Source organism: Sceloporus undulatus, chromosome 2, assembly GCF_019175285.1.
Source record: "Sceloporus undulatus isolate JIND9_A2432 ecotype Alabama chromosome 2, SceUnd_v1.1, whole genome shotgun sequence".
Lineage (NCBI taxonomy): Eukaryota > Metazoa > Chordata > Lepidosauria > Squamata > Phrynosomatidae > Sceloporus > Sceloporus undulatus.
The window spans coordinates 125,480,482-125,500,656 of NC_056523.1; the positions used below are offsets into that span (position 1 = coordinate 125,480,482).

A 20,175-nucleotide genomic window follows, 5' to 3' on the forward strand; every position below is an offset into this window, starting at 1 on the left:
AAGAGTTAAAGCATGGAGAAGTAACAAAATAAGATGTCACTATAATAGAAAACATACCATTAAAATGGCTGAACTAGCACTGCTTATCATAAATCTGGGTGCATTCAAAGCCATACAGGATCTAGTAAACTGTGGACTGATGTCCTCCTACCATAGAAATGTTCAGAGCCATCTGCTGGTGGAGTGTCATGGATTGTATTTTCAAGTTCTTCAGACCTTCCCTGACATGCTTAGCCATGTCATACATCTGAGGGGAAAAAAGGTCTTCTGGCTGTGAAAGCTCACGACACAGAAAAGTACAGTACCTGGTTTCTGTGGTGCTGTAGTATTATGGGTTGCTGAATTAAAGGCATCTTGGTTAGTGTGTAGTATTATGTGGCTAACTTTCCATCTCCTGATTGCTATAGTGTCTCCATTATTATTCGTTTACATTCTGAAGGGAGAGGAGGGAAATACTACTACTACTACTACTACTACTACTACTACTAAATATCCCTAGCTTCTTAAGTGCTCAATTCCCACTGTGTCAGATAAGCTACATGATGTATTTTTGTTATCTACAGGTAGTTTCCTCTTGAAATATTGCACATGTGGTTCAGAGAGAACCTCCCTGCCTATCCTCTATGCTGTGACTGCTGTGTCATTTCTGCTGTGGATCATAATCTTCGCCGTTATGATTTCAAAATGTAAGGATTCTGAAGCCAAGGTCTGCTATCTGCGTCTGTTCTAAGAGACCAGACATACAGGGTGGGGGTGGCAGGAAGAGTAGTGAAGAAAAGCAGTGAGGGAACAAACTGAAACTTGGAGCCTTTTTAATACAGTTTGAGCCTTCCTTATCCAGACATCTGAAATCCAAAATGTTCCAAAACCCAAAACTTTTTTCATGTGTTGCTTTCTGATGGTCAGTGTGCACAAACTTTGTTTCATTCACAAAATTATTAAAAAATATTGTATAAAATTACCTTCAGGCAACGTGCACAGTAGGCCCTCCATAGCCAGAGATTCTGCATCCACAGATTCAAACACCCACAGCTTGAAAATATAATTTCCAAAAAGCAAACCTTGATATTGCCTTTTTAAATAAGGGACACCATTTTGCCACACCACTGTATATAATGGGACTTGAGAGCATTCATGGATTTTAGTATCTATGAGGGGCCCTGGAGCCAAACCTCAGCAGATATCAAGGGACCACTGTATAAGGTATACATGAAAAATAAATGAGTGTTTAGACTTGGTTCCCATCTCCAAGACATTTCATTATGTACATATATGCAAATACAGGTATTTCAAAATAAAAAAAAATCGAAATCCAAAACACTTTGGGTCCCAAGGTTTCAGATAAGGGAGACTTAACCTGTATTATTGAATCATTTTGTCTCCAGTTTCTCAAAATTTATTTGGGTTCAGGTTTAGAACCACATACTCACTTATATATTTAACCTTTTCCAGACCCAAACATGGGATTTTCAGTAAATGAAAGCCAAACATGATATTCTGATAGTATTTTTATTTGTTAAAATCCAAATCAGATTTTTAATAATGCACTTCCCAACCAATTACCAAAGTTTTAAAAAGTCTGTTTTGAAATACTGAAAACAGTGTTTCATGGAAGTGAAAGCCCCTTTTCCCCGATGCACTGATATATCTGAAAGCCTTGTGAGTCTACTTAGGAGAAAATGTTCTTCAGAGGCCCAAGAAGAATTCACATGAGGTAAAGTGTTACTATAACATATATAACAATACAGGGATGGAGGTCGGTAGGCTTTCTAATGTTGTTTCACTCCCAGTATTCCTGACTGAACCTCATGCTATGTGGGGCTGACAGGAGTTGGAATCTACAACATCTGAAACAATAGAGGTTCCCGACACCTAAAATAGGGCCTTATCACACTAACAAAATCCCTTTCAAAAACAAGATTTAAACTTGACTTAAATTTAAAACAACCTGCAGAAGTGGGAAATTTATCACATGATAAACATACAAACATGAAATAATGTGAAAATAAGCTGAATAAGGGAAGTTCTGAAAGTAAAAAACTGCCGTTTTTCTCTGTTTTACTTTCTGTTTATTTTTGTGTTATTTCATGTTTGCAGGAACGTCGTGTGAATAACTTCCCACATTTGTGGGGTTTTTAAATTTTAAATCTAGTTTAAATCCTGTGTCTGAAAGGTATTTCACTAGTGCGATAACGTCCGTAATGTAACCAGGTTGTAATGAATCTGTGTCTCTCTGGGAATTTATCTGATGCATCTCTTGATGCCAATGATCCAAAAGGCAGTATGGTGGAACCAGTGTCCTAGTACAGGTGTTTGGGACATATACTCTCCTGTAAGTAACATTGTCCTCAAAGTACAGTCATCCTGACATAGCGTGATGCTGTAGAATGAGTACCCTCACTCATTCTTATCACCTTGTCTTGGAGACCATTCATTTTAATTTTCCCCTGTTGTCTCCAGAGACTGCCACATTCCTTCACACCCAGAGCTGCATTAGCCAGCTATTCACTACTGAGATCACCATTTCTCCTTTTACCTTCATCTCAGTGGGCAAGATATTTTATTGCCTGAGAGAGAGAGGAGCAATGCTGCTCCCCTACAACTCAAGGGAGTTTGATACCCACAGCTATGTCTTACTCTGGCTTCTACTTCTACTTGTGGGCAATGTCTAGTTCTTCCTCACTCTTTGCCCAAATATCTAGCATCTCCCTTTCCTTTGTCTTTTGCTGTTCCTAAACAATAGAAAGACTATTCTTTTTTTGGGGGGGGGGGGGGGGAACAGTCCCATATCTATGCTTTTGCAGTTGAAGGCCTGCTCTCTAAACAAAGGTGAGAGGGAGCCTTTGATTATACGGAGAGAAAAGTGTATTGTACAGTATCATATGCCAAATATTTATATACACTTGTCACTGTCACATTCTATGTATAGGACAGAAGAATAAGATTGCATGAAACCAAATTAGCCATGAAGAACATAATGAGCTGAAACAAGTTAGGCATATATCTAATGCTGCAATACATTTTTATTTTTTGGTAGACCTTGAAAATGTACATTTAAGCAAAGTTAATACAGTGATGACATGCTGAAGCCATCCATAACTGATCAGCAGAATGATGCTTGGGGATCCAGAGCACCATCCTACCTCCAGTGAGATATGAATGACTTCAGGATAACATCTTTTGCCATGAAAGTAATATTTCAATCTGTGTTTCCAAGCACCTTTTTTCCTTGCTGTCCTTCAGAAGCATCCATTTGGCACATTGCTCAGGGATTAAAAAGAGTGATTAAATATCAAAGTGAAAATCAAGGCTGTCTTTCTTGTAAACTAACCAAGCTCAATACTACAGTGATCAGACTTTGTGTTGTTTCAGATTCAGAGATGGCCAAGGAATTTGAACAGCTGCATAACAATCAAACTCTGCTGACAGCAAGTGGTAAGAACCGAGCTTTGCCATTTCCTGCTTCTGTCTTGTTTCTGTCCCTGGGTAGGAATCTGCTTTTTTAGGGCCAGTCACTCCCATTAGGAAACCAGTGTTAAAAACAGGCTTAGTTTCAAGCTGGTCTAATAAAATATATGCAAGATGGGAATGGCTGCAGAAGGAGAGGGGACATAAAGATATTTAAATATATATAATTTCAGTTTATCTGTAGTCTCTTTCCCACTACACAATTACAGGACTTGGATACTATTATAACTGCTATGTCCTGTATGAAAGAATCATACCAGTGAAAATACAAGAGGCAGAAGGGATTTTTTCATCTCTAAACACTCTTGGTCAAACCAAGGTTTAGACATGAAGGATGTGTGTGTGTTGTCTGGGAAGGTTACTACATAACAAACAATTTTACAGGTGTACAGTTAGATTGTAATATGAGAGTAAAGCATCTTCTGCTGATCTTATGGACAGGGGAGACACTCTTAATCTAAGGCAGCTTTCTGAATGTAAGAAATTGGTTAAGGCTTACTCTAATTTAACAGTCCATTTGACATGAGAAAATCTTAAATTAGCCTCCAATGTTAACTCAGGATCACATAGAGACCTTGTGCCTCTAGATTTAACACAACAATCAAAGGGAAATGATCACTGTAAGTACATACAGCTATTTTGAAACTTCACACTAGATTTAACAAACTGTAAGATACAATCAGGTAATCAATTGTTGATATCCCAAGGCAAGATGTTAATGTAAATTCACCACAATTATCTCCCTCAGTCCCCCACCCCGCACTTCAGTATCACTAAATCTAAGTTATTTATCATTTGTAGGAGGCACAAACCAGAGAAATTGCAAACTTTACCCTTGAATTGCCTGACAGCTATCAGATCCAGCTACCCCACATGATGGCAACAGGCCAGATTAGGGAAGTGTACAATGCTCTCTGTGTAGTAAACATATACAGCATTGTCCTTTTAACATATGCCACCTCAATCTCTGCTTAATGGTTTGGTGAGCCCCCTTCCCTGTTGGTTTGTGCTGCAGTTCCAAGTCACTTTTCTTATTCCCACAGGGTTCTAGGCACAACATGGATACAACATGTGTTTCCTTGAACACAACATAACTCTCTCCCATAGCAGATTTGTGGGGTGGGAGCGGGAAAAATTAAAGTGAAGGGGTTGAGATACATGTTTTGTTGTTGTTGTTGTTGTTGTTTTGATAACATCATCGTTTGCATCTAGGATCTGACCTTTTAAAGTCTGGATCCATACAGAAAGGCTGTGACTCCTAACAGAAGGAAGATTTTATTGTTTATAACTGCTGTGGCTATTTCTGTTATGTAAAACAAATGTTTATGCAAAGGTCTCTCTGTTTTGCAGGGTTTATTTCAGGAAGAGATTTTAACAATTAAGCAACTATAGATTATTGCACAACATGGAGCTAAAACATAGGACTATTTGGTTTATGAAGCTCTCTTGAAATTACTGCGGGAAGTGCTGGCTCCATGCCCATACTCCATGCCCATAAGCAAGCCATTTTATATAAGAGACTTGAACACCCACAGATTTTGATATCCATATGGCATGGACCTGGAACCAAACTCCAGCTGACCTCAAGGGCTCACTATAATTGATAACACAAGAATGGGCGTGGGAATCTCCCCAGTCTCTCACTGTTTTGTAAATGGACCTGGTTTATGGAAGGATATGTTGAGAAGACAGGAAGGATCCTAATCTATGGTTATTGAAGATGTGTTTTTGGAGGACTGGGGCGGGGCTACATCTTTTCTCTTTCACACAGGGAAAATCGGGGGTTTATATATTGATTATCCCATGAAAATCACACAGTCGCGATTAGCATTTTCACATGATGTTGCAATTAAATTGTCATTATCCTGGGAATAAACAGGCAATAAACAGCAACAAACCATACATGGGGCTAATTCATGAATTCCCATTCATGGGATAATGGCAATTTAATTGCGATGTGTGTGAAAATGTTAATCATGATTGTGCAATTTTCACAGGATAATCAATGTTTAAATGCCTCTGTTTTCCCCATGTGATAAAGTCCTTTGATATACAGTACCACACTCACACCAGCCATCTACATAGCACTTCTGCAAGAGCCAAATGTGGCACAGTGGCAACAGTATTGACCTGGGATTCAGGAAGTCCATGTTTTACTCCCCACCTAGCCATGAGTTTCACTAGGCAAAATGCCATTTTTTCTGCCTGAACTACCTTATAGATTTTCTGTGAAGTTAAAGTGAGGAGGAAGATAGCTATGTATGTCACCACTTCAGCCCATGGAAGAACAGTGGGATGTGAATGTAACTAATAAAAAAAGGTATAAATTCCTAGAGGAGGCAAGCTGCTGAGCCTATCCTATGTGGGTTGGACCTCCACAAGTGGGCTTGGAACCAACGTCCAAGTCAATTTAAATTTATTTGAATGGACTTGGAAATTAGTATCCTTCTAAGACTAATTGTGGAATCTGAAGATGCTCCTATTACACAGTTGTTATCTGAATATGTACCTATAAATTTTCATATATTGTATCACCATATTGCCAAGAAATTACTTTCTATTTTGGTTCATTGGAGTCTTCTATACTGTTTCATTAATACTTTGCTAACTTGTCCTTGAGGTGCCAAACTCTCCTCACAGGATGAAGGCACTCTCTGTTGTGTTGCCCAGACTATATCATCCTGGTACTTTAGAAGAACAACCAACAGAGTGAACATTTACATAAATATTTGTTATACTTTTCAACAAATACATTTTGAACCAGTTATGCCTTGTTAATTGAATTCTGTCATTTCTAGGTGCCAGGATGGAAAAGCAATTGGCGGGACTCCATTCTGATCACTCCAAGGATGGTATGCAATGAATTTGCTGTGATTCTGATATACACAACTGCTGTTCACTTTCTTTCCCCAAACCCTCATTAAATACTGCTGTAGCTACTGGATCACTATCATGGTTTTCAAAGAGTTTTCATCTTGGTTAAGCTGATTATGTTCTGTAATATTCAGGGATGACTGGTGGAACTTGCTGAAAGGCATGATATATGTCCCTAAAAAGAGCATATTAATAAGGCACCTTGAGTCCCAGTTTTGGGATAAAACAGTATGTAAGAATGAATAAAGAATGAAACATTTATTCAGAGGGAATGAATATTGCCTCAAGTCATGTTTCTCCTGAGTGGAAAATGGAACGGTGTTTTGGGGATGAGTAGAAGCGACACATGCTCTGCAAGCATGTGTGTGGACAAAGAATAGTCAACTGGCAGTTTTTTGAGTTTGGAATAAAGGTATCTATGCTGTTGCTTTGGGGCGTCTGAAGCAGGATCAACTCTTGTGCTGTCTGCTGTAGTAGTCTATTTGTTCCTGATACTCTTACTATTGCAAGTTGAACCAACAGGCTGGATACATACTTAGGGCAGACTCATTGTCATCAGTGGGGCTTATAGGAAACATGACTATGTTAAATCCTATTAATCTCAGTAAGTCTAATTTTGGTGTGACATAGGCTGCATCTGCACTGCAGAAATAATCCACTTTAACTGCAATGGCTCAATGTTTTGGAATTCTGGGAATTGTAATTTTGTGAGGCATTTAGCCTTCTGTCAAAAAGTTCTGGTGCCATAACAAACTACAGATCACAGGATTCCATAGGATGGAGCCAAGACAGTTAAAGTGGTGTCAAATTGCATTAATTCTGCAATATGGATGTAGCATTGGTCAGCATCCAGGATTATTAATAGAATGTTTCCATAAAGTCTCACTGTTTCCTCAAAAGGCTGCTAACCTGCTCAGGGAAGTGTAGAAAACTCACCAATATCTTTGATCTGTAAGCAGTGATTGAAGAGTAGTTGTGATCTGTGGTTTTCTTCCAGGATCAAGGCTAACTGAACAGTTGAAGAAGCTAGAGGCTAAGCAGGATACAATGAAAAAGGAGGGTAAGTAGATTTAAAAAACATTTTCTGGTGGTAGTGATGGTGGTAAGTGGAGGATGGTTTCTCATGGAGGTAGATCTGCCTGTAGCGAGTCTCAGGATCAGACTTTTGCAGTAACATTATCTGTTACTACTTTGCTTTTAGAGATAATGGACGCATTACGGGAAAATAATGTAAAAACTGACATCATTATTACCTTTGGTGTGTGTGTGTGTGTAATGGCTAATCCTTATTAAATACTTCAGAATATTATTTTGTGAGTAATTTCAAAATATTTGTTAAGAATTTGTTTGTGTTTTTAAGTAATTTTTAAAAATAAATTTAAAAGCCGCATGTTAATTGCAATGCAATGAGTAATGGCTAATAACTTACTCTTTAAACCATACCAACGTGTTACCTTGTAAAACTGAGATTGGAATCTGGTGACCTTCCTAGCCAGAATGGTCAGCTTCAAAGACTGCAAGGAATTAGCCTAACAACATCTGGAAGTCTATAGCCCCATTCCCACTGGCCTATAAAGCGGATCAGGACGCGAATCATGGGTGCATCGTTTCCATTTGAGCACGCATTTGACCCGCATTGCTCCAATATCGTTCCCATTGGGATTCGAATCTGAATCGAATTAGCTTGAAAAATCCAAATTTTAGATCGATAAATCGGTTTTAAAAAATAGTGGCTTTTTAGTGAATTTTCCTGTGCCTCCGGAGTCTGATTTGGGGAAAATGAATGGGAACGAAAGGGTGTCTGATTCGGGAACCTGGGGGTGGGAGGAGCAGTGCTCAAGGGGCTGGTCTGGGGGTGTCACCCTCTTTCTTCTCTTTCTGCATCACTAGCGCCATTTTCTTTCATTCGCATAGCCTTTCCCCCGGTGGAATGGAAAGCAGGGTAACGCGATCGCGCTACATTAAGCTCCAAACTCAGTAAACACATTACTCCCCCTGAAACCTCCCCTCTGCTCCATATTCATAGACCAATGTGTGAGGAGAGCCATTGAACACCATTTTAAACTATTATTTTTCTTTTTTCTTTTTTTGCTCTCATTTTGAGGCTACTAGAATTTTTAATGGTTGCTGAAGCAGGTCAAACCTGGGGAGGGAAAGGGAATAAAGAGGCCCATACTAAGCCTTGGCAAAGACGATACAAAAATGCATAACCAAAACGAAGACAAAAATGATAATCAGAGTCACATAAAATCTGCATGTGTTAATTATAGATTAAAATAAATAAATAATTATTTGAATAATTGAAATACAAATGTGACACATCTTGATACATGGGGGAAGACAATGTACCCTGTGCATCTTACTGCTCAGTCTGCTATACAGGTGCTGTCTGTGCATGAGCAACTTCAAGACACCTCCCTCTACTACTCAGTTGGCTTAAGGGTCTTTATCTTGAAAAGAATCTGTTGTTCAGACAGAGGACATTGCCTGACAGCCTTTCAAATAAAAGGTAAATAATATGCCTTGGCATTCATGACCACCAAGAGAGGGAGAAATTTTGAACTTTGAATAAAACCTGAACTGCTACAAATTCTGACATATTTGAAGCAGTATTTGGAGATGTTGCTCTGTCAGAAAACAGGTCCTAGAATCGTCCTGGTGGCTACACTAAATAGGTTATTTTGAAGATCTAATCCAAAAAAATAATTTAAATGTTAGAATGATGAAGGGGAAGAACATGTAAATTCAGGTGTAAACATGGATACATACATTTAACTTATTTCCCCCCAAAATTTTACTGCATATATAAAATCTATGTAGGTATACCCTTAAATAATAGCTTCACGAATTAAGATTATATTCTGTAGCTCACCCTAATACCGATTAATAGATGGGAACCTTGTTCTCACACAGGTCATAAATTTGTTCTGTCTGTATATCATTATTATTATTATTATTATTATTATTATTTTCTTATATCCTGCCTTTCTCCCAATATAGGGACCAAGGCAGCAAACAGCAGATTTAAAACAATACAATTTAAAACAGTACAACATTAAAATGTATAAATATTAACTATTTCAAATGTTAAAACAGTTATGAATAATAATCAAATCCAGGTAGCTGCTTGAAGGAAGGCTTCTACACCCAAATATTCCATATGAAAATCTGAATTTCAAGAAAGATTGTTAGCCTAGTATTTTCCCCAGCATCTGTCTATAAACAGGATTTTAATTCTTGGTATGGAAAACTATTATGTTCTGTGAGCTTCCATCTGAACCCTGAAGTGCTATATCCCAGGCACAGATGTATCACCTCAACCTATCAATTGAAGTTGAAGATTTTTAAGTGTTCTGTCAACTGTTAATCTCAAATAGAGCTGATCTATTGATTTACTAGAATTTATGTAAGTGTTGATTTATCAAGTTATAATTTATTCAAAAGTTCTAGCCAAGTGAGTACTCACAATTGGATCTGGTTGTTAGGTATTACTAGGGACCTTATCACACTGGGGTTTTTGAGCTCAGAACTAGGGTGAGTGCGAATTGAGTGATGCGGATTCACGTTAGAACGTTCATGTATTTTCACACCTGGTTGCATTCAATGGGAGCCCCTTCCATGGGGCTTCCGCGGGGCTTCCGAACTGAATCCTTCCTGGCTCCTCATTTTGGCAAGTGCACTAAATAAGTGGATTGACGGGATTCGCATTGAGACTGGGTTCGAACTCACTACGGATTGGTCTGGTGTGGAATTCCAATCTGCTGATGCTCTTGAACACCATCGCAAGACCCCAGGGTTGCAAATCTCCCATGATGCCCTGCTGGCATTTTGCCCCATTTGCTTCCGGTGGCCCTTTCCGCTTTAAGGGCAACCAGGGCTCCTTTGGAGCTCTCTCTCTCCTTCCCTCTCCTTCCCCGCTGCACTTCTTGCAGAGCAGCCTGGCCAACCAGCTCTCTCTCTCTCTCTCTCTCTCTCTCTCTCTCTCTCTCTCACTCACACACACACTTGCATATATACATACACATCAGTCAGGGGGTGATGGGATAGGTCGCTGGGGCCAGGACTGGAAAGTAGAGGCAGTCAGGGGATGATGGGATAGGTGGCTGGGGCCAGGATTGGGAGGCAGAAGCAGTCGGGATGATGGGATAGGTGGCTGGGGCCAGGATTGGGAGGCAGAAGCAGTCAAGGGATGATGGGAGAGGTTGCTGGGGCCAGGATCGGGAGGCAGAGGCAGTCATGGGGTGATGGGACAGGTCGCTGGGGCCAGGATCGGGAGGCAGGGGCAGTCAGGGGATGATGGGATAGGTCACTGGGGCCAGGAGATGATGGGTTAGGTGGCAGAGGGGGCGAGATGGGGATGCAGGAGCAGTCAGGGGATGATGGGTTAGGTGTCAGGGTGAAGGAAGGAAGCAGATCAGGGTCTAGGAGGATGCAGGGGATGATGTGACAAGAGGATAGATATAGATATATGTTGCTGAAATAGATGAGGGGAATGACTAGAGGATAGATATAGATGTGGATGAAATGGAAGGGGGCTCTGACACGTAGGACCCTTTGAATTTGGCTGCCAGGGGTGGGAAAATAGAAGGGAGGAAGAAAAGGGAAGCTGTCATTCCCGTGAAAGTGGAGGGAAAATCGAAGGGAGGAAGAAAGGGGCAGCTGTCATTCCCGTGAAAGTGGAGCCAGGCTCCCTTCTTCACCTCGGAAGTGCAAAGGTTCAGGATGCCTTCAGGGCCCCACTGGGCATGCGCAAGGGTCCCAATTCGAATTGTTGAATCCCCATGGTATACAAAGGTGTGGAAATACAATTTGCACTCACTCCACTTTGCCTGAATCCGCATCATGTGACTTCCTTGGATTCGATTCCCCCTCAGTTCAGAAGGGCAACAGAACAACAGCCAGGTGTGATAAAACAGCCACATTATAACGTCAGTTCGAATCATTCGACCCGCACTCACCCCTGATCTTAGCTCAATAACCTCAGTGTGATAAGGTCCTAGGATTCAACTCTGCGTCATTTACCAATTGAATCAGATAAAGTTTGTATTCAGATAAAGTTTGTAACTTTTCCCCTTAATGTTTTATTTTACTAGTGTACAAACATCTGACGGATTTGGATGCTGCAGAGGAAAGGATCCAAGAAGATACCTTTAAGCTGCAGGAAGCACTATACAAGATGAATGGTAAGATGTGAGACTGTATTGCCAGTAATTCTATTTTTATTCTACCGTTAAACTAATAGGATGCTATTACGAAGTACTCATGCCTGTGCTAATCAGAACTGCACTTCAAAAAGCCAGTGCAAAATGATAACAACATGTTGCTGTGGACAAAGTGACTGTATTGTCATTCAGAGTCCAGCAGCTGATTTGCAAGTCCAGCAAATGAACTCCATCAAGAGGTCTTCTGTAGTCTATGGTTTGTATAACTGCCAAATTTTGCTACATGCATGTTACCAAAATGCACCTTGAGAACATAATATACTTTATACAATATTTGTTTCCCACCAACATTTGTCACACTGACATATGTCATTGTGCAACTTTCTCTGACTGACCACTATATAAATTAATGGGGTATGTACAAATTAGTGGAACCACCATGATGTAGTGATTTGAGCATTGGACTATGGAGATTACCACACATGTCTTTTAAACATTGAGAACACTGGGAAAGAAGAGGCTTTCTCACCAATGCTGCCAACTTGTACCTGCTCTGTCCTTGATGCATCCCTTTTCATTCATGGGTTCCCCTCATGAATGACCAGGCAATCGTGCAACTTCCCAGGTGTGAACAGTCACTCCTGGAGCAGTTGTGTGATTGCCAGTCAGGTAGTGTCAGTGTCCTCTCCTCTTCCCTCTATCCCTTGCTATTCCTTTTCTCTTTCTTTTCCAGTTTTTTGCACAAATTTGGAGCTCTGCAGCACAAACTGAAGTTAAAAAAAAACCTTTTTAAAGTTTAAATTGTGGCTGCAGAACTCCAGAATTACGTGAAAGAAGTTTTTGAAAAAACACTAAAGGCATGCTGGGTAGGGCATAAGGGAGAGAGAAGCAGCATTAATGAAGAGATGAAGAAGAGAGTGTGATGGGAGGTGTAGTTATATCTGCCTGGAAAGCAATATGTTCTCATTTTATTGTAACAATTGTGCCTGCAGTGATAATCTCCTAGATTGGAGCATGCAAAGAGGGCAAAGTTTGACTGCCAACCAGAGAAACTGTACTGGTGTTGAAAATGTAGTGTAACCCATATGAAATCTTGGTTTTAATTATAAATACAGTCCTTTTTCAGAGAATCAAATCAGGGCTTGTTACAGATACTGGAAATGCAAACAGCAGAAATGTGGGTTATAGAATGAAACATTACCAATTTGGGCGGCATTTCTGCTAATGACCATTAACACCTCAGGAACCTGTCCGTGCCTTTCTGATTGCTTTAAAATCTCTGCAATTACTTTGTAGTCTCAGCCTGCCGCGTTTGTCCTGAGGGCTGGTTGCTGAACAGAGGAAGCTGCTACCTTTTCCAAAAAATGAACCAACATTGGTCTTTTGCCCAAAAGTCATGTACTGATGAAGACAGCTCCTTGGTTGTCATCAATGATGCTGAAGAGCAGGTAAGGCAAGACTCCCTTATGATGATCTGCTTTCCTTTTATTAAGCACAGTCCACAATATCTTCCCTCAAGCTAGCACTTTCATCACAGAACAGTGCAATTCTTGGGTACAGTACTCAGAAGTACATCTATTATTTGAGGAAGGCTGTTTTTTCTCTCTCAGATAGCATTATGGTTTTGTGTAGAAAGTGATGGGGTAAGTATTGTTGGCAGCGTAAATGCAATTATTCATCCATCTTTTATTGTATATGAATAGACAGACAGTTGCTAAACTCACCAAACTCACATTGGCTAAGCAATTGTGGTAAAGGTCAGTCCAACTACATCTTAGACTTTATTGAATATATTAGGAAAGAGTGGAATGGGCAAGTGTATATGTGTATGTGCAATACATATAACAAAATATTGCAGTGTACTCCTGTTTAGGGCTGCACTTTGTTGACTTTGCCTTCATCTGGGATAAACCGCCAGGCACTCAAGGAATCTTGTTCAGTCAATTTCTCTCATTCAAAGACTCAGTAAACTTTGGAGAGTTGGGGAAAGAAACAGTTAGAGGTTCAGTTTATTTGGCAATTCCTTTCTAGTACCGTCCCTCAGGCTACATACCAACCGCCCCATCAATTTATTTTCTTAGTGCAAAAACTGAGCAAAATTGAGAGAGCCATGTTTTCTTTAAAGCATCTAAGAATTGATATGCAATTACCAACTACAGATGGTCCTCCCTCTGTGAAGTTGAAGGTTTTCATGGCCGGCATCCATAGGTTTTTTGTGGGTTTTTCATGGCATGTTCTATAAGAGTTTATTCCTGACATTTCGCCAGCAGCTGTGGCTGGCATCTTCTCTTAAGAGGCCAGCCACAGCTGCTGGGAAAATGTCAGGAATAAACTTTTATAGAACACAGCCTCATAGCCTGAAAAGCCCACAAAAAAATATGGTCCTCTCTCTACCATTCCAACTACCATTGCTATGGTCTCTGAGAGAACGAAGAGCAGCCAGGGACAACTCTATTGTGCCTTGGCTTAGCAGCTGGTGACAGGCCATGTTTCAATTCCCATTGCTTGTTTCAATAGTCATTGCTTTGCCCTCTGAGGGAAAGAAGAGCAGCCATTGCCCCATTGCCATCCCCCTTTCCTTGTGAGTCCTGTCTTATTTAGATTGTAAGCCTGACAGCAGGTAACCCTCAGATTAATGGTTTGTATTTGGAAGCTACCCTGGAATGTCAAAATACCTTAAAAGGCACCAGATCCTGTCTGATCCTGGAAGATAAGCAAGGTCAGCTCTGGTCAGAAACTGGATAAAAGAACACCTATATTTCAGAGGAAGGAGCTGGCAAAACCATCTCTGAGGATTCCTTATGTAAGAAAACACCTATGAAATGTCCAGGTAATAAGTTGTGACTGGATGAGAATCTAGTGAGCAGGCAGGTGTAGACCATGGTAATAAGCCAAGTAAACCAGGTGATTGTATTAACTAATTAGAAAGGTATAATTTCCTTGTGGATCTACTGGGTCTTGGGAGCATTTTTTGAATCTTGCTCTCCATGGTGTCCTCATGTATGCATGCTGCTATATCAGGATTTTGTACTATGCCATTCATATTGTTTTGCTTCAGGTTTTTTTTAGACTTCTGTTAAGTAAAGTTTTGTTAAATTTCTTCAAACCTCTGCTGTCATTTTTTCTTTAATACTCACACCCCAACATGAAATTCAAGGGATCACCATAAATTAACTAGTGACTGGAAAGCATGTAAATACACAGAAACTGTCCTGGGAACTTTTTAGGCTGAAGACTGGGGTAAAAGTATTCTAAATAAATGACAAATACTATAAAATATGTATACTGCCTCTGAACATGAAAGGTCCATGTTTCTCTAATAGCCACTGATGAACTTATCCTTCATAATTTTGTCTATTATATGGATTGGAACTGTTTTATTCCAAGCCATGACTTAGGTCCACCTAGCCCAGTACTTTCTGACAAGGATTAAAGTAGAGATTGCTCCAAACACCCTTACAGCAGATATTTAAATTCTTTCAATGAGAGATGCTAGGCATTTCACTTGGATGTATGGCACATGTGAGTCTGGCAGAATGAGTCTGGCACTGCATCTAAGATGACATGCTGCTAGTCATAACAGATTATTTGGCTATCTGCTCCACTTCAGCTCACATAATTAAATATGGTTTCTGTTTCAGAGTTTTCTCACTTTACACTCAGAAAAAAAGATCTACTGGATTGGTCTCAGTGACATGAACTCAGAGAGCACATTTACCTGGGTGGATTACACTTCTACATCGTACACGTAAGTCTAGTGACATGCAGCCAATTCATCTGTATTCTTTTGAGAAAAAAAACCTGTTAAACTAAAAGTGAAATTCTCAAACAGAGAACCCATCGGGTTGCATTATGGAGAAGATTTAAGTTTCACAAGTAAGATACAATCAGAAGTCACTTCTTGTTTATCACAAAAGTTCTCTCTCACTGAAACACACTTCAGCGCATCCCCATCCCTCATGTGATGAAATTGCCACTCACATGACTGCTACACACTGTACAATTAATGTACATTGATACCACTTTAACTGTCATTGCTCCATCCTATGGGATTCTGAGGTTTGTAGTTTGTTGTGGCACAAGAAGTCTCTGATAGAGAAGGCTAAATATCTCATAAAACTATTAATCTCAGGATTGCATAGGATGGAGTCACTGCAGGTAAAGCAGTATCAAACTGCATTAATTTTCCAGTGTAGATTCAGCCACAGTCCCTAGTGAGTAAGAGTGGGAGAAAACATTTCAGGAGGGAAAGGGAGAGGTTGTGGGACTGCACCAGAACCTAAGGCTGTATATTTCTTGACCCTGATTTAATGCAAGCAATATGTTAACTTAAAAGTGAAACACATTTCTCAGATATGAGATAAATTAGTTTGAAAATGACACAAGTTAGCAATTTAGCAGATTGAGGCCAAATTTGGGAATATACATAAGAATGAGAAAGAATCTTGATGCTCCTTACCATTTTTAAAATCAAATACTGTCTTACTATGATGGAACTACACTGTGAACATACTGTATATACAGTACTCATGTATACGTCTAGAAATTTTAGTTGAAAACTTGACCCAAAAACCTCAGTCGACATATCCATGAGTCAGTGTAAATTCTGTACTTTAAATTTTATAAAAATGAACCACCCCTTGGTGAAAGACAAGAATGTAAGCTGTCCTGGAAGTACTACTCTCTCATCCATCCAGCCATTAGTATGAGCACAAGCAGTTATGCCTGCTGGAATTTTCTACGCTCTTAGGCATTGTTTACCTTTGCTTCATCCTTTATTACATGCCCTTAAATTTTACTCTCGACTTATCCATGGGCCATATCAAAATTTTGGTCCCCAAACCTGCCCCTGACATGAGATAAACTTATACTTAAGTATATATGGGACCTCAACCTGCTTGAGAGATCTTAGCTCTAGAGTAAGACTGAGATACAAATGGAGCTGTTTGTATTCGTATGTGTGTGTTTTTCATAATTTGCACCAATTATAAATGCAATAAGCTCCAAGAAAAAAGAAAATTTTGCCCTCTTGTGGTAAAGAGATTCTCATACTCAGGGTTTCAGTAGTGTTGACATGTCCCGCCGGCAGGCGGGACATTCACGGTTTTAGCGGCACCAGGACAATCCCATCCTGGTTGCCACTAACTCCCGGGTTTGGGGCCGGCTCTGGGGCCTGGCCCGCTGATGTGACCGGTTGGCCGGCCAGCCAGCCGGCCACCCACCCACCACCTCCTCCTCCTCTTCTGCCTCCTCCTGCACTTCTGTGTGCATCGCTTCGGTGCGGCCGCACCACTCGTGGCAGTTGCCTGGGCCTGGCCAGCAGCACTCATGCACACAGGGCTAAAAAAGAGCAACTCCTCCCCTTGAGTCTGGCTGGCTAATAGCAAAACAGCTGGGATTTGGCTGTTTCCAGCCCCGGTCTGCCATTGGCCAGCCTCAGGAAGGGGGCGAAGCTTCAGAGGAGGAGGAGGAGGAGGAGCACTGAGCTTAGGCCTCTGGCTCTGGGTCACGGGGAGGGGAAAGGGCCATTTCCTGGTCACCCAGGATGCGGCGGAGGAGGAGGAGGTGGAGGTGGGTGACCATTTCCAATATGTATTTTTCCCAAGTGTTTTTTTCCCAATATGTATTTTTCCCTAGTGTATTTTTCTTATATGTATTTTTCCTAAATGTATTTTCCCTAGTGTATTTTTCCTAAATGTATTTTCCCTAGTGTATTTTTCTTATATGTATTTTTTCCATATGCATTTCTTCAATGTGTATTTTTTCCAATATGTATTTTTCCCAAGTGTATTAATGCTTTTTTAAATTATTAATTTTTTAGTTGTTCACATGTCCTCTATTTAAAAAAAATTGTCCTACTTTTATCCTACATATTTTTTACATTTGTCCCAGTTTGGAGGTTGACAGTTATGGCAACTCTAGGTTTCAGCATAATTTATCTTCCATAATTTTGCCAATTTTTTTTTTTGTAATTCATCTTTATTAAGTTTTCATAAAATTTTTTACATAATCTAGACAGGAAACATCATCCATACATGCAAAAACAACAAAAACTTTTTTTTTCTGTCTTCACCCGATTCCGTCTTCCTTGTTTGCCTTCCAGGGTTGAGTCACTGTAACAACTTTTATTCGTCTTGAAACCTGTATCATAAAATGATGTCTAATTCAAACAGTAATCTTATCACTATATAAAGAAAAAACTAATTCATGCAACCACTAATTCTTCTTTTTGAAGAAGATTACTATACAGCTCTTCCATATAGCTACTAACAATCGCTATCGGCAACTAACTAATTTTTTTTTAGTATTTTAATAATTGATGACATCAATTTACAATTTAAGGGCCCTCTCAAAAAGGGTTCCATCACACAGTGAGTAATTAAAATAAGATCTGATATTCTATAAATTTTTACAAAGCAGAAAAGGAGGAGGATAAAAGAAAAAACCACAATCTTATTAATACCATCCTTTAGTCACTCTATCAAATCATATTTTCCCTCCATTTTTGCACCAATACACAGTACCTCTTTTAAATTTCGATTAAGGAGATTTTAATTTCCCATTCCTTTTCCCATCTTATCAAAACTTTTTTCCACGCCTCCTTTCTTTTTACATTATTACGATTTTGCAAAATACATGTTATTCTATCTAATTCCCTATATTCATTTATTTTTAACATCCAAGATTCCCATGATGGAATTTTATTTGATTTCCAAAGTCTAGCTATTTCTATTCTCGCAGCGGTGACCATATATAATAACGTTCTCCAATTTTGTATTTCATCTTTCGAGCCTAAAACAGAGGTCATATTCAATAAATATAACTTAGGATTCATAGGAAATTTGATATCCAAAATTTGTTGAATAGAGTCATGGATCGTACACCAAAATTTTGCCAATTTAAAACCAATTAAGAAAAGCAACTGGGACCAGTAAGAATTATGAAATACAATGTGATACGTTTTTGATATCATTGAACTCACAGGACTTTGTCATTTACTGTTCAGCACAGGGGAATATACACTATGTTCTACCATAGAGATGTGAGGCTGGCAGGAGTTGGGCTTCACATTGGTCACCTGTGGGACATTAGATGGCATCTTCCCCCACTAGGGTTGGTCTCTTCAGGGAGAATTTATTTAAACTTTAAAAAAAATTAAACCTAAAAATGTACCTATATTCTATAAAATTAGTTCCTAATTTGAAGAAGCAAAAACAACTGTGAGAGATGCAAAAAAATTTGTCAAATTGCCTTCAGAGCTGTGAGGTATTTTTTTTAGCGTTTTTCACCAAAGATGTTTGGGGTACATTGTGCAACTTTTGGGCCCTCCAAAATGGCCTTGAAATGCTACCTGAAGCCTGGAGGTCACATTTTTCTACTCCTAGTCCACTGCTTGAGTAAAACCTACCCTACCAGCCTTTATTGATTCTACCATGTATTTATTTGTTAAATTTCTCTCTGCAGCCATTGGAATCCACGGGAACCCAACAATGCTGGCCGGGGGCAAGACTGTGTTGTGATGACCGGTACTGGCTGGTGGGATGACATTGAGTGTGGAGGCAACGCCGATGGCTGGATTTGTGAACAGGCCTGGAAATGCTAAGTGACCAGCAGGAACAGAACTGAAAATAACTCTTAAGTGCTTGAGTCTTTGTTGTCACAGACTGTCAACAATGCAAATGTTGGCTTCCTTCTGGGTGGTGGGTTTGATCATCACTTGGAAATCTCACTGTTTGAACTGGATCAAGGAAGTAGCAATAAGTCAGCAGATAGCTAAGATTCCAGACATAATTTCTAGCTATTTTCCACAGTCCACTTGACATCATTCAATTTCCTGAACTGGAGGTAAAATTCAAAGGTCTCAGCTTCAGTCCCAGAGTCTTTTATTTATTTGGTTTACTAGTGAGATTAATCTAGTTCTCACATACACAACCTAACCCAAAAGCCAATTATTAACCTTATATAGTAGGCTCATTTTTTATAGTATACAGAATGAAGAGGTCCAGTGAGTTGCTATCAGGAAAAGGGCCTTCTTATTAGTAACACCCTAACTGTAGAATTTGTTTCTCATGAAACCTCACCTGCCATATACTTTCTAGTAATTAAAATAACAAGGTCCTCTTTGCTGTGGCTCCCTAATCAAAGCAAACCTGTTTTATCTCCATGAGGTTCATGCTTCCTCAAATTTCAGATTCTCTTCCCTTTAGCCTGTACATTTTTTTAAAAAAAAGTTTCAATTCTTTTTCTTGTACTTTTGGATTTTGTACTGCCGGTGTGATATAGTGGTTTGAATGTTGGACAACAACTCTAGAAATCTGGGTTCAAATCCCCACTCAGCCATGGAAACCCACTGGATGACCTTAGGCAAGACATATTCTCTCACCCTCAGAGGGAGATAAAGGGAATCCCACCTCTGAAGAAAACTTGCCAAGAAATTTGCCTTAGGGTTGTCATATGTCGGGAACAATTTGAAGTCACACAACAACAGCAGCAACTGTAAAGTATCTGTGGAAACTTATTTGAAGGGCAGGATATATTCTTAGATATAAATAAATTAAGACATTGAGGAAGAAATCTTACTATAACATGTCATCACATTTTGGAAATCAATAGCAAGTACCAGGAGAACAGCAATGAGCAATTCCACACTTAATGGAATTGTTACTGCTTA

General features: G+C 39.6%; 1 protein-coding gene across 2 annotated transcripts in view; it reads left to right on the top strand.

Moving 5' to 3' along the window:
* Positions 1-19,889, top strand: part of LOC121920816 (low affinity immunoglobulin epsilon Fc receptor-like) — a 39,280-nt gene extending 19,391 nt beyond the window's left edge. For both annotated transcript variants that reach the window (XM_042448029.1, XM_042448028.1), the window contains 8 exons: positions 564-686; positions 3,373-3,435; positions 6,267-6,320; positions 7,340-7,402; positions 11,436-11,525; positions 12,801-12,952; positions 15,146-15,252; positions 18,969-19,889. In XM_042448029.1, the coding sequence (XP_042303963.1) occupies positions 674-686; positions 3,373-3,435; positions 6,267-6,320; positions 7,340-7,402; positions 11,436-11,525; positions 12,801-12,952; positions 15,146-15,252; positions 18,969-19,107 (681 nt within the window). In that variant the 5' untranslated portion in view covers positions 564-673 and the 3' untranslated portion in view covers positions 19,108-19,889. The remainder of the gene's footprint in view (positions 1-563; positions 687-3,372; positions 3,436-6,266; positions 6,321-7,339; positions 7,403-11,435; positions 11,526-12,800; positions 12,953-15,145; positions 15,253-18,968) is intronic.
* The last annotated feature ends 286 nt before the right edge of the window (positions 19,890-20,175 follow it).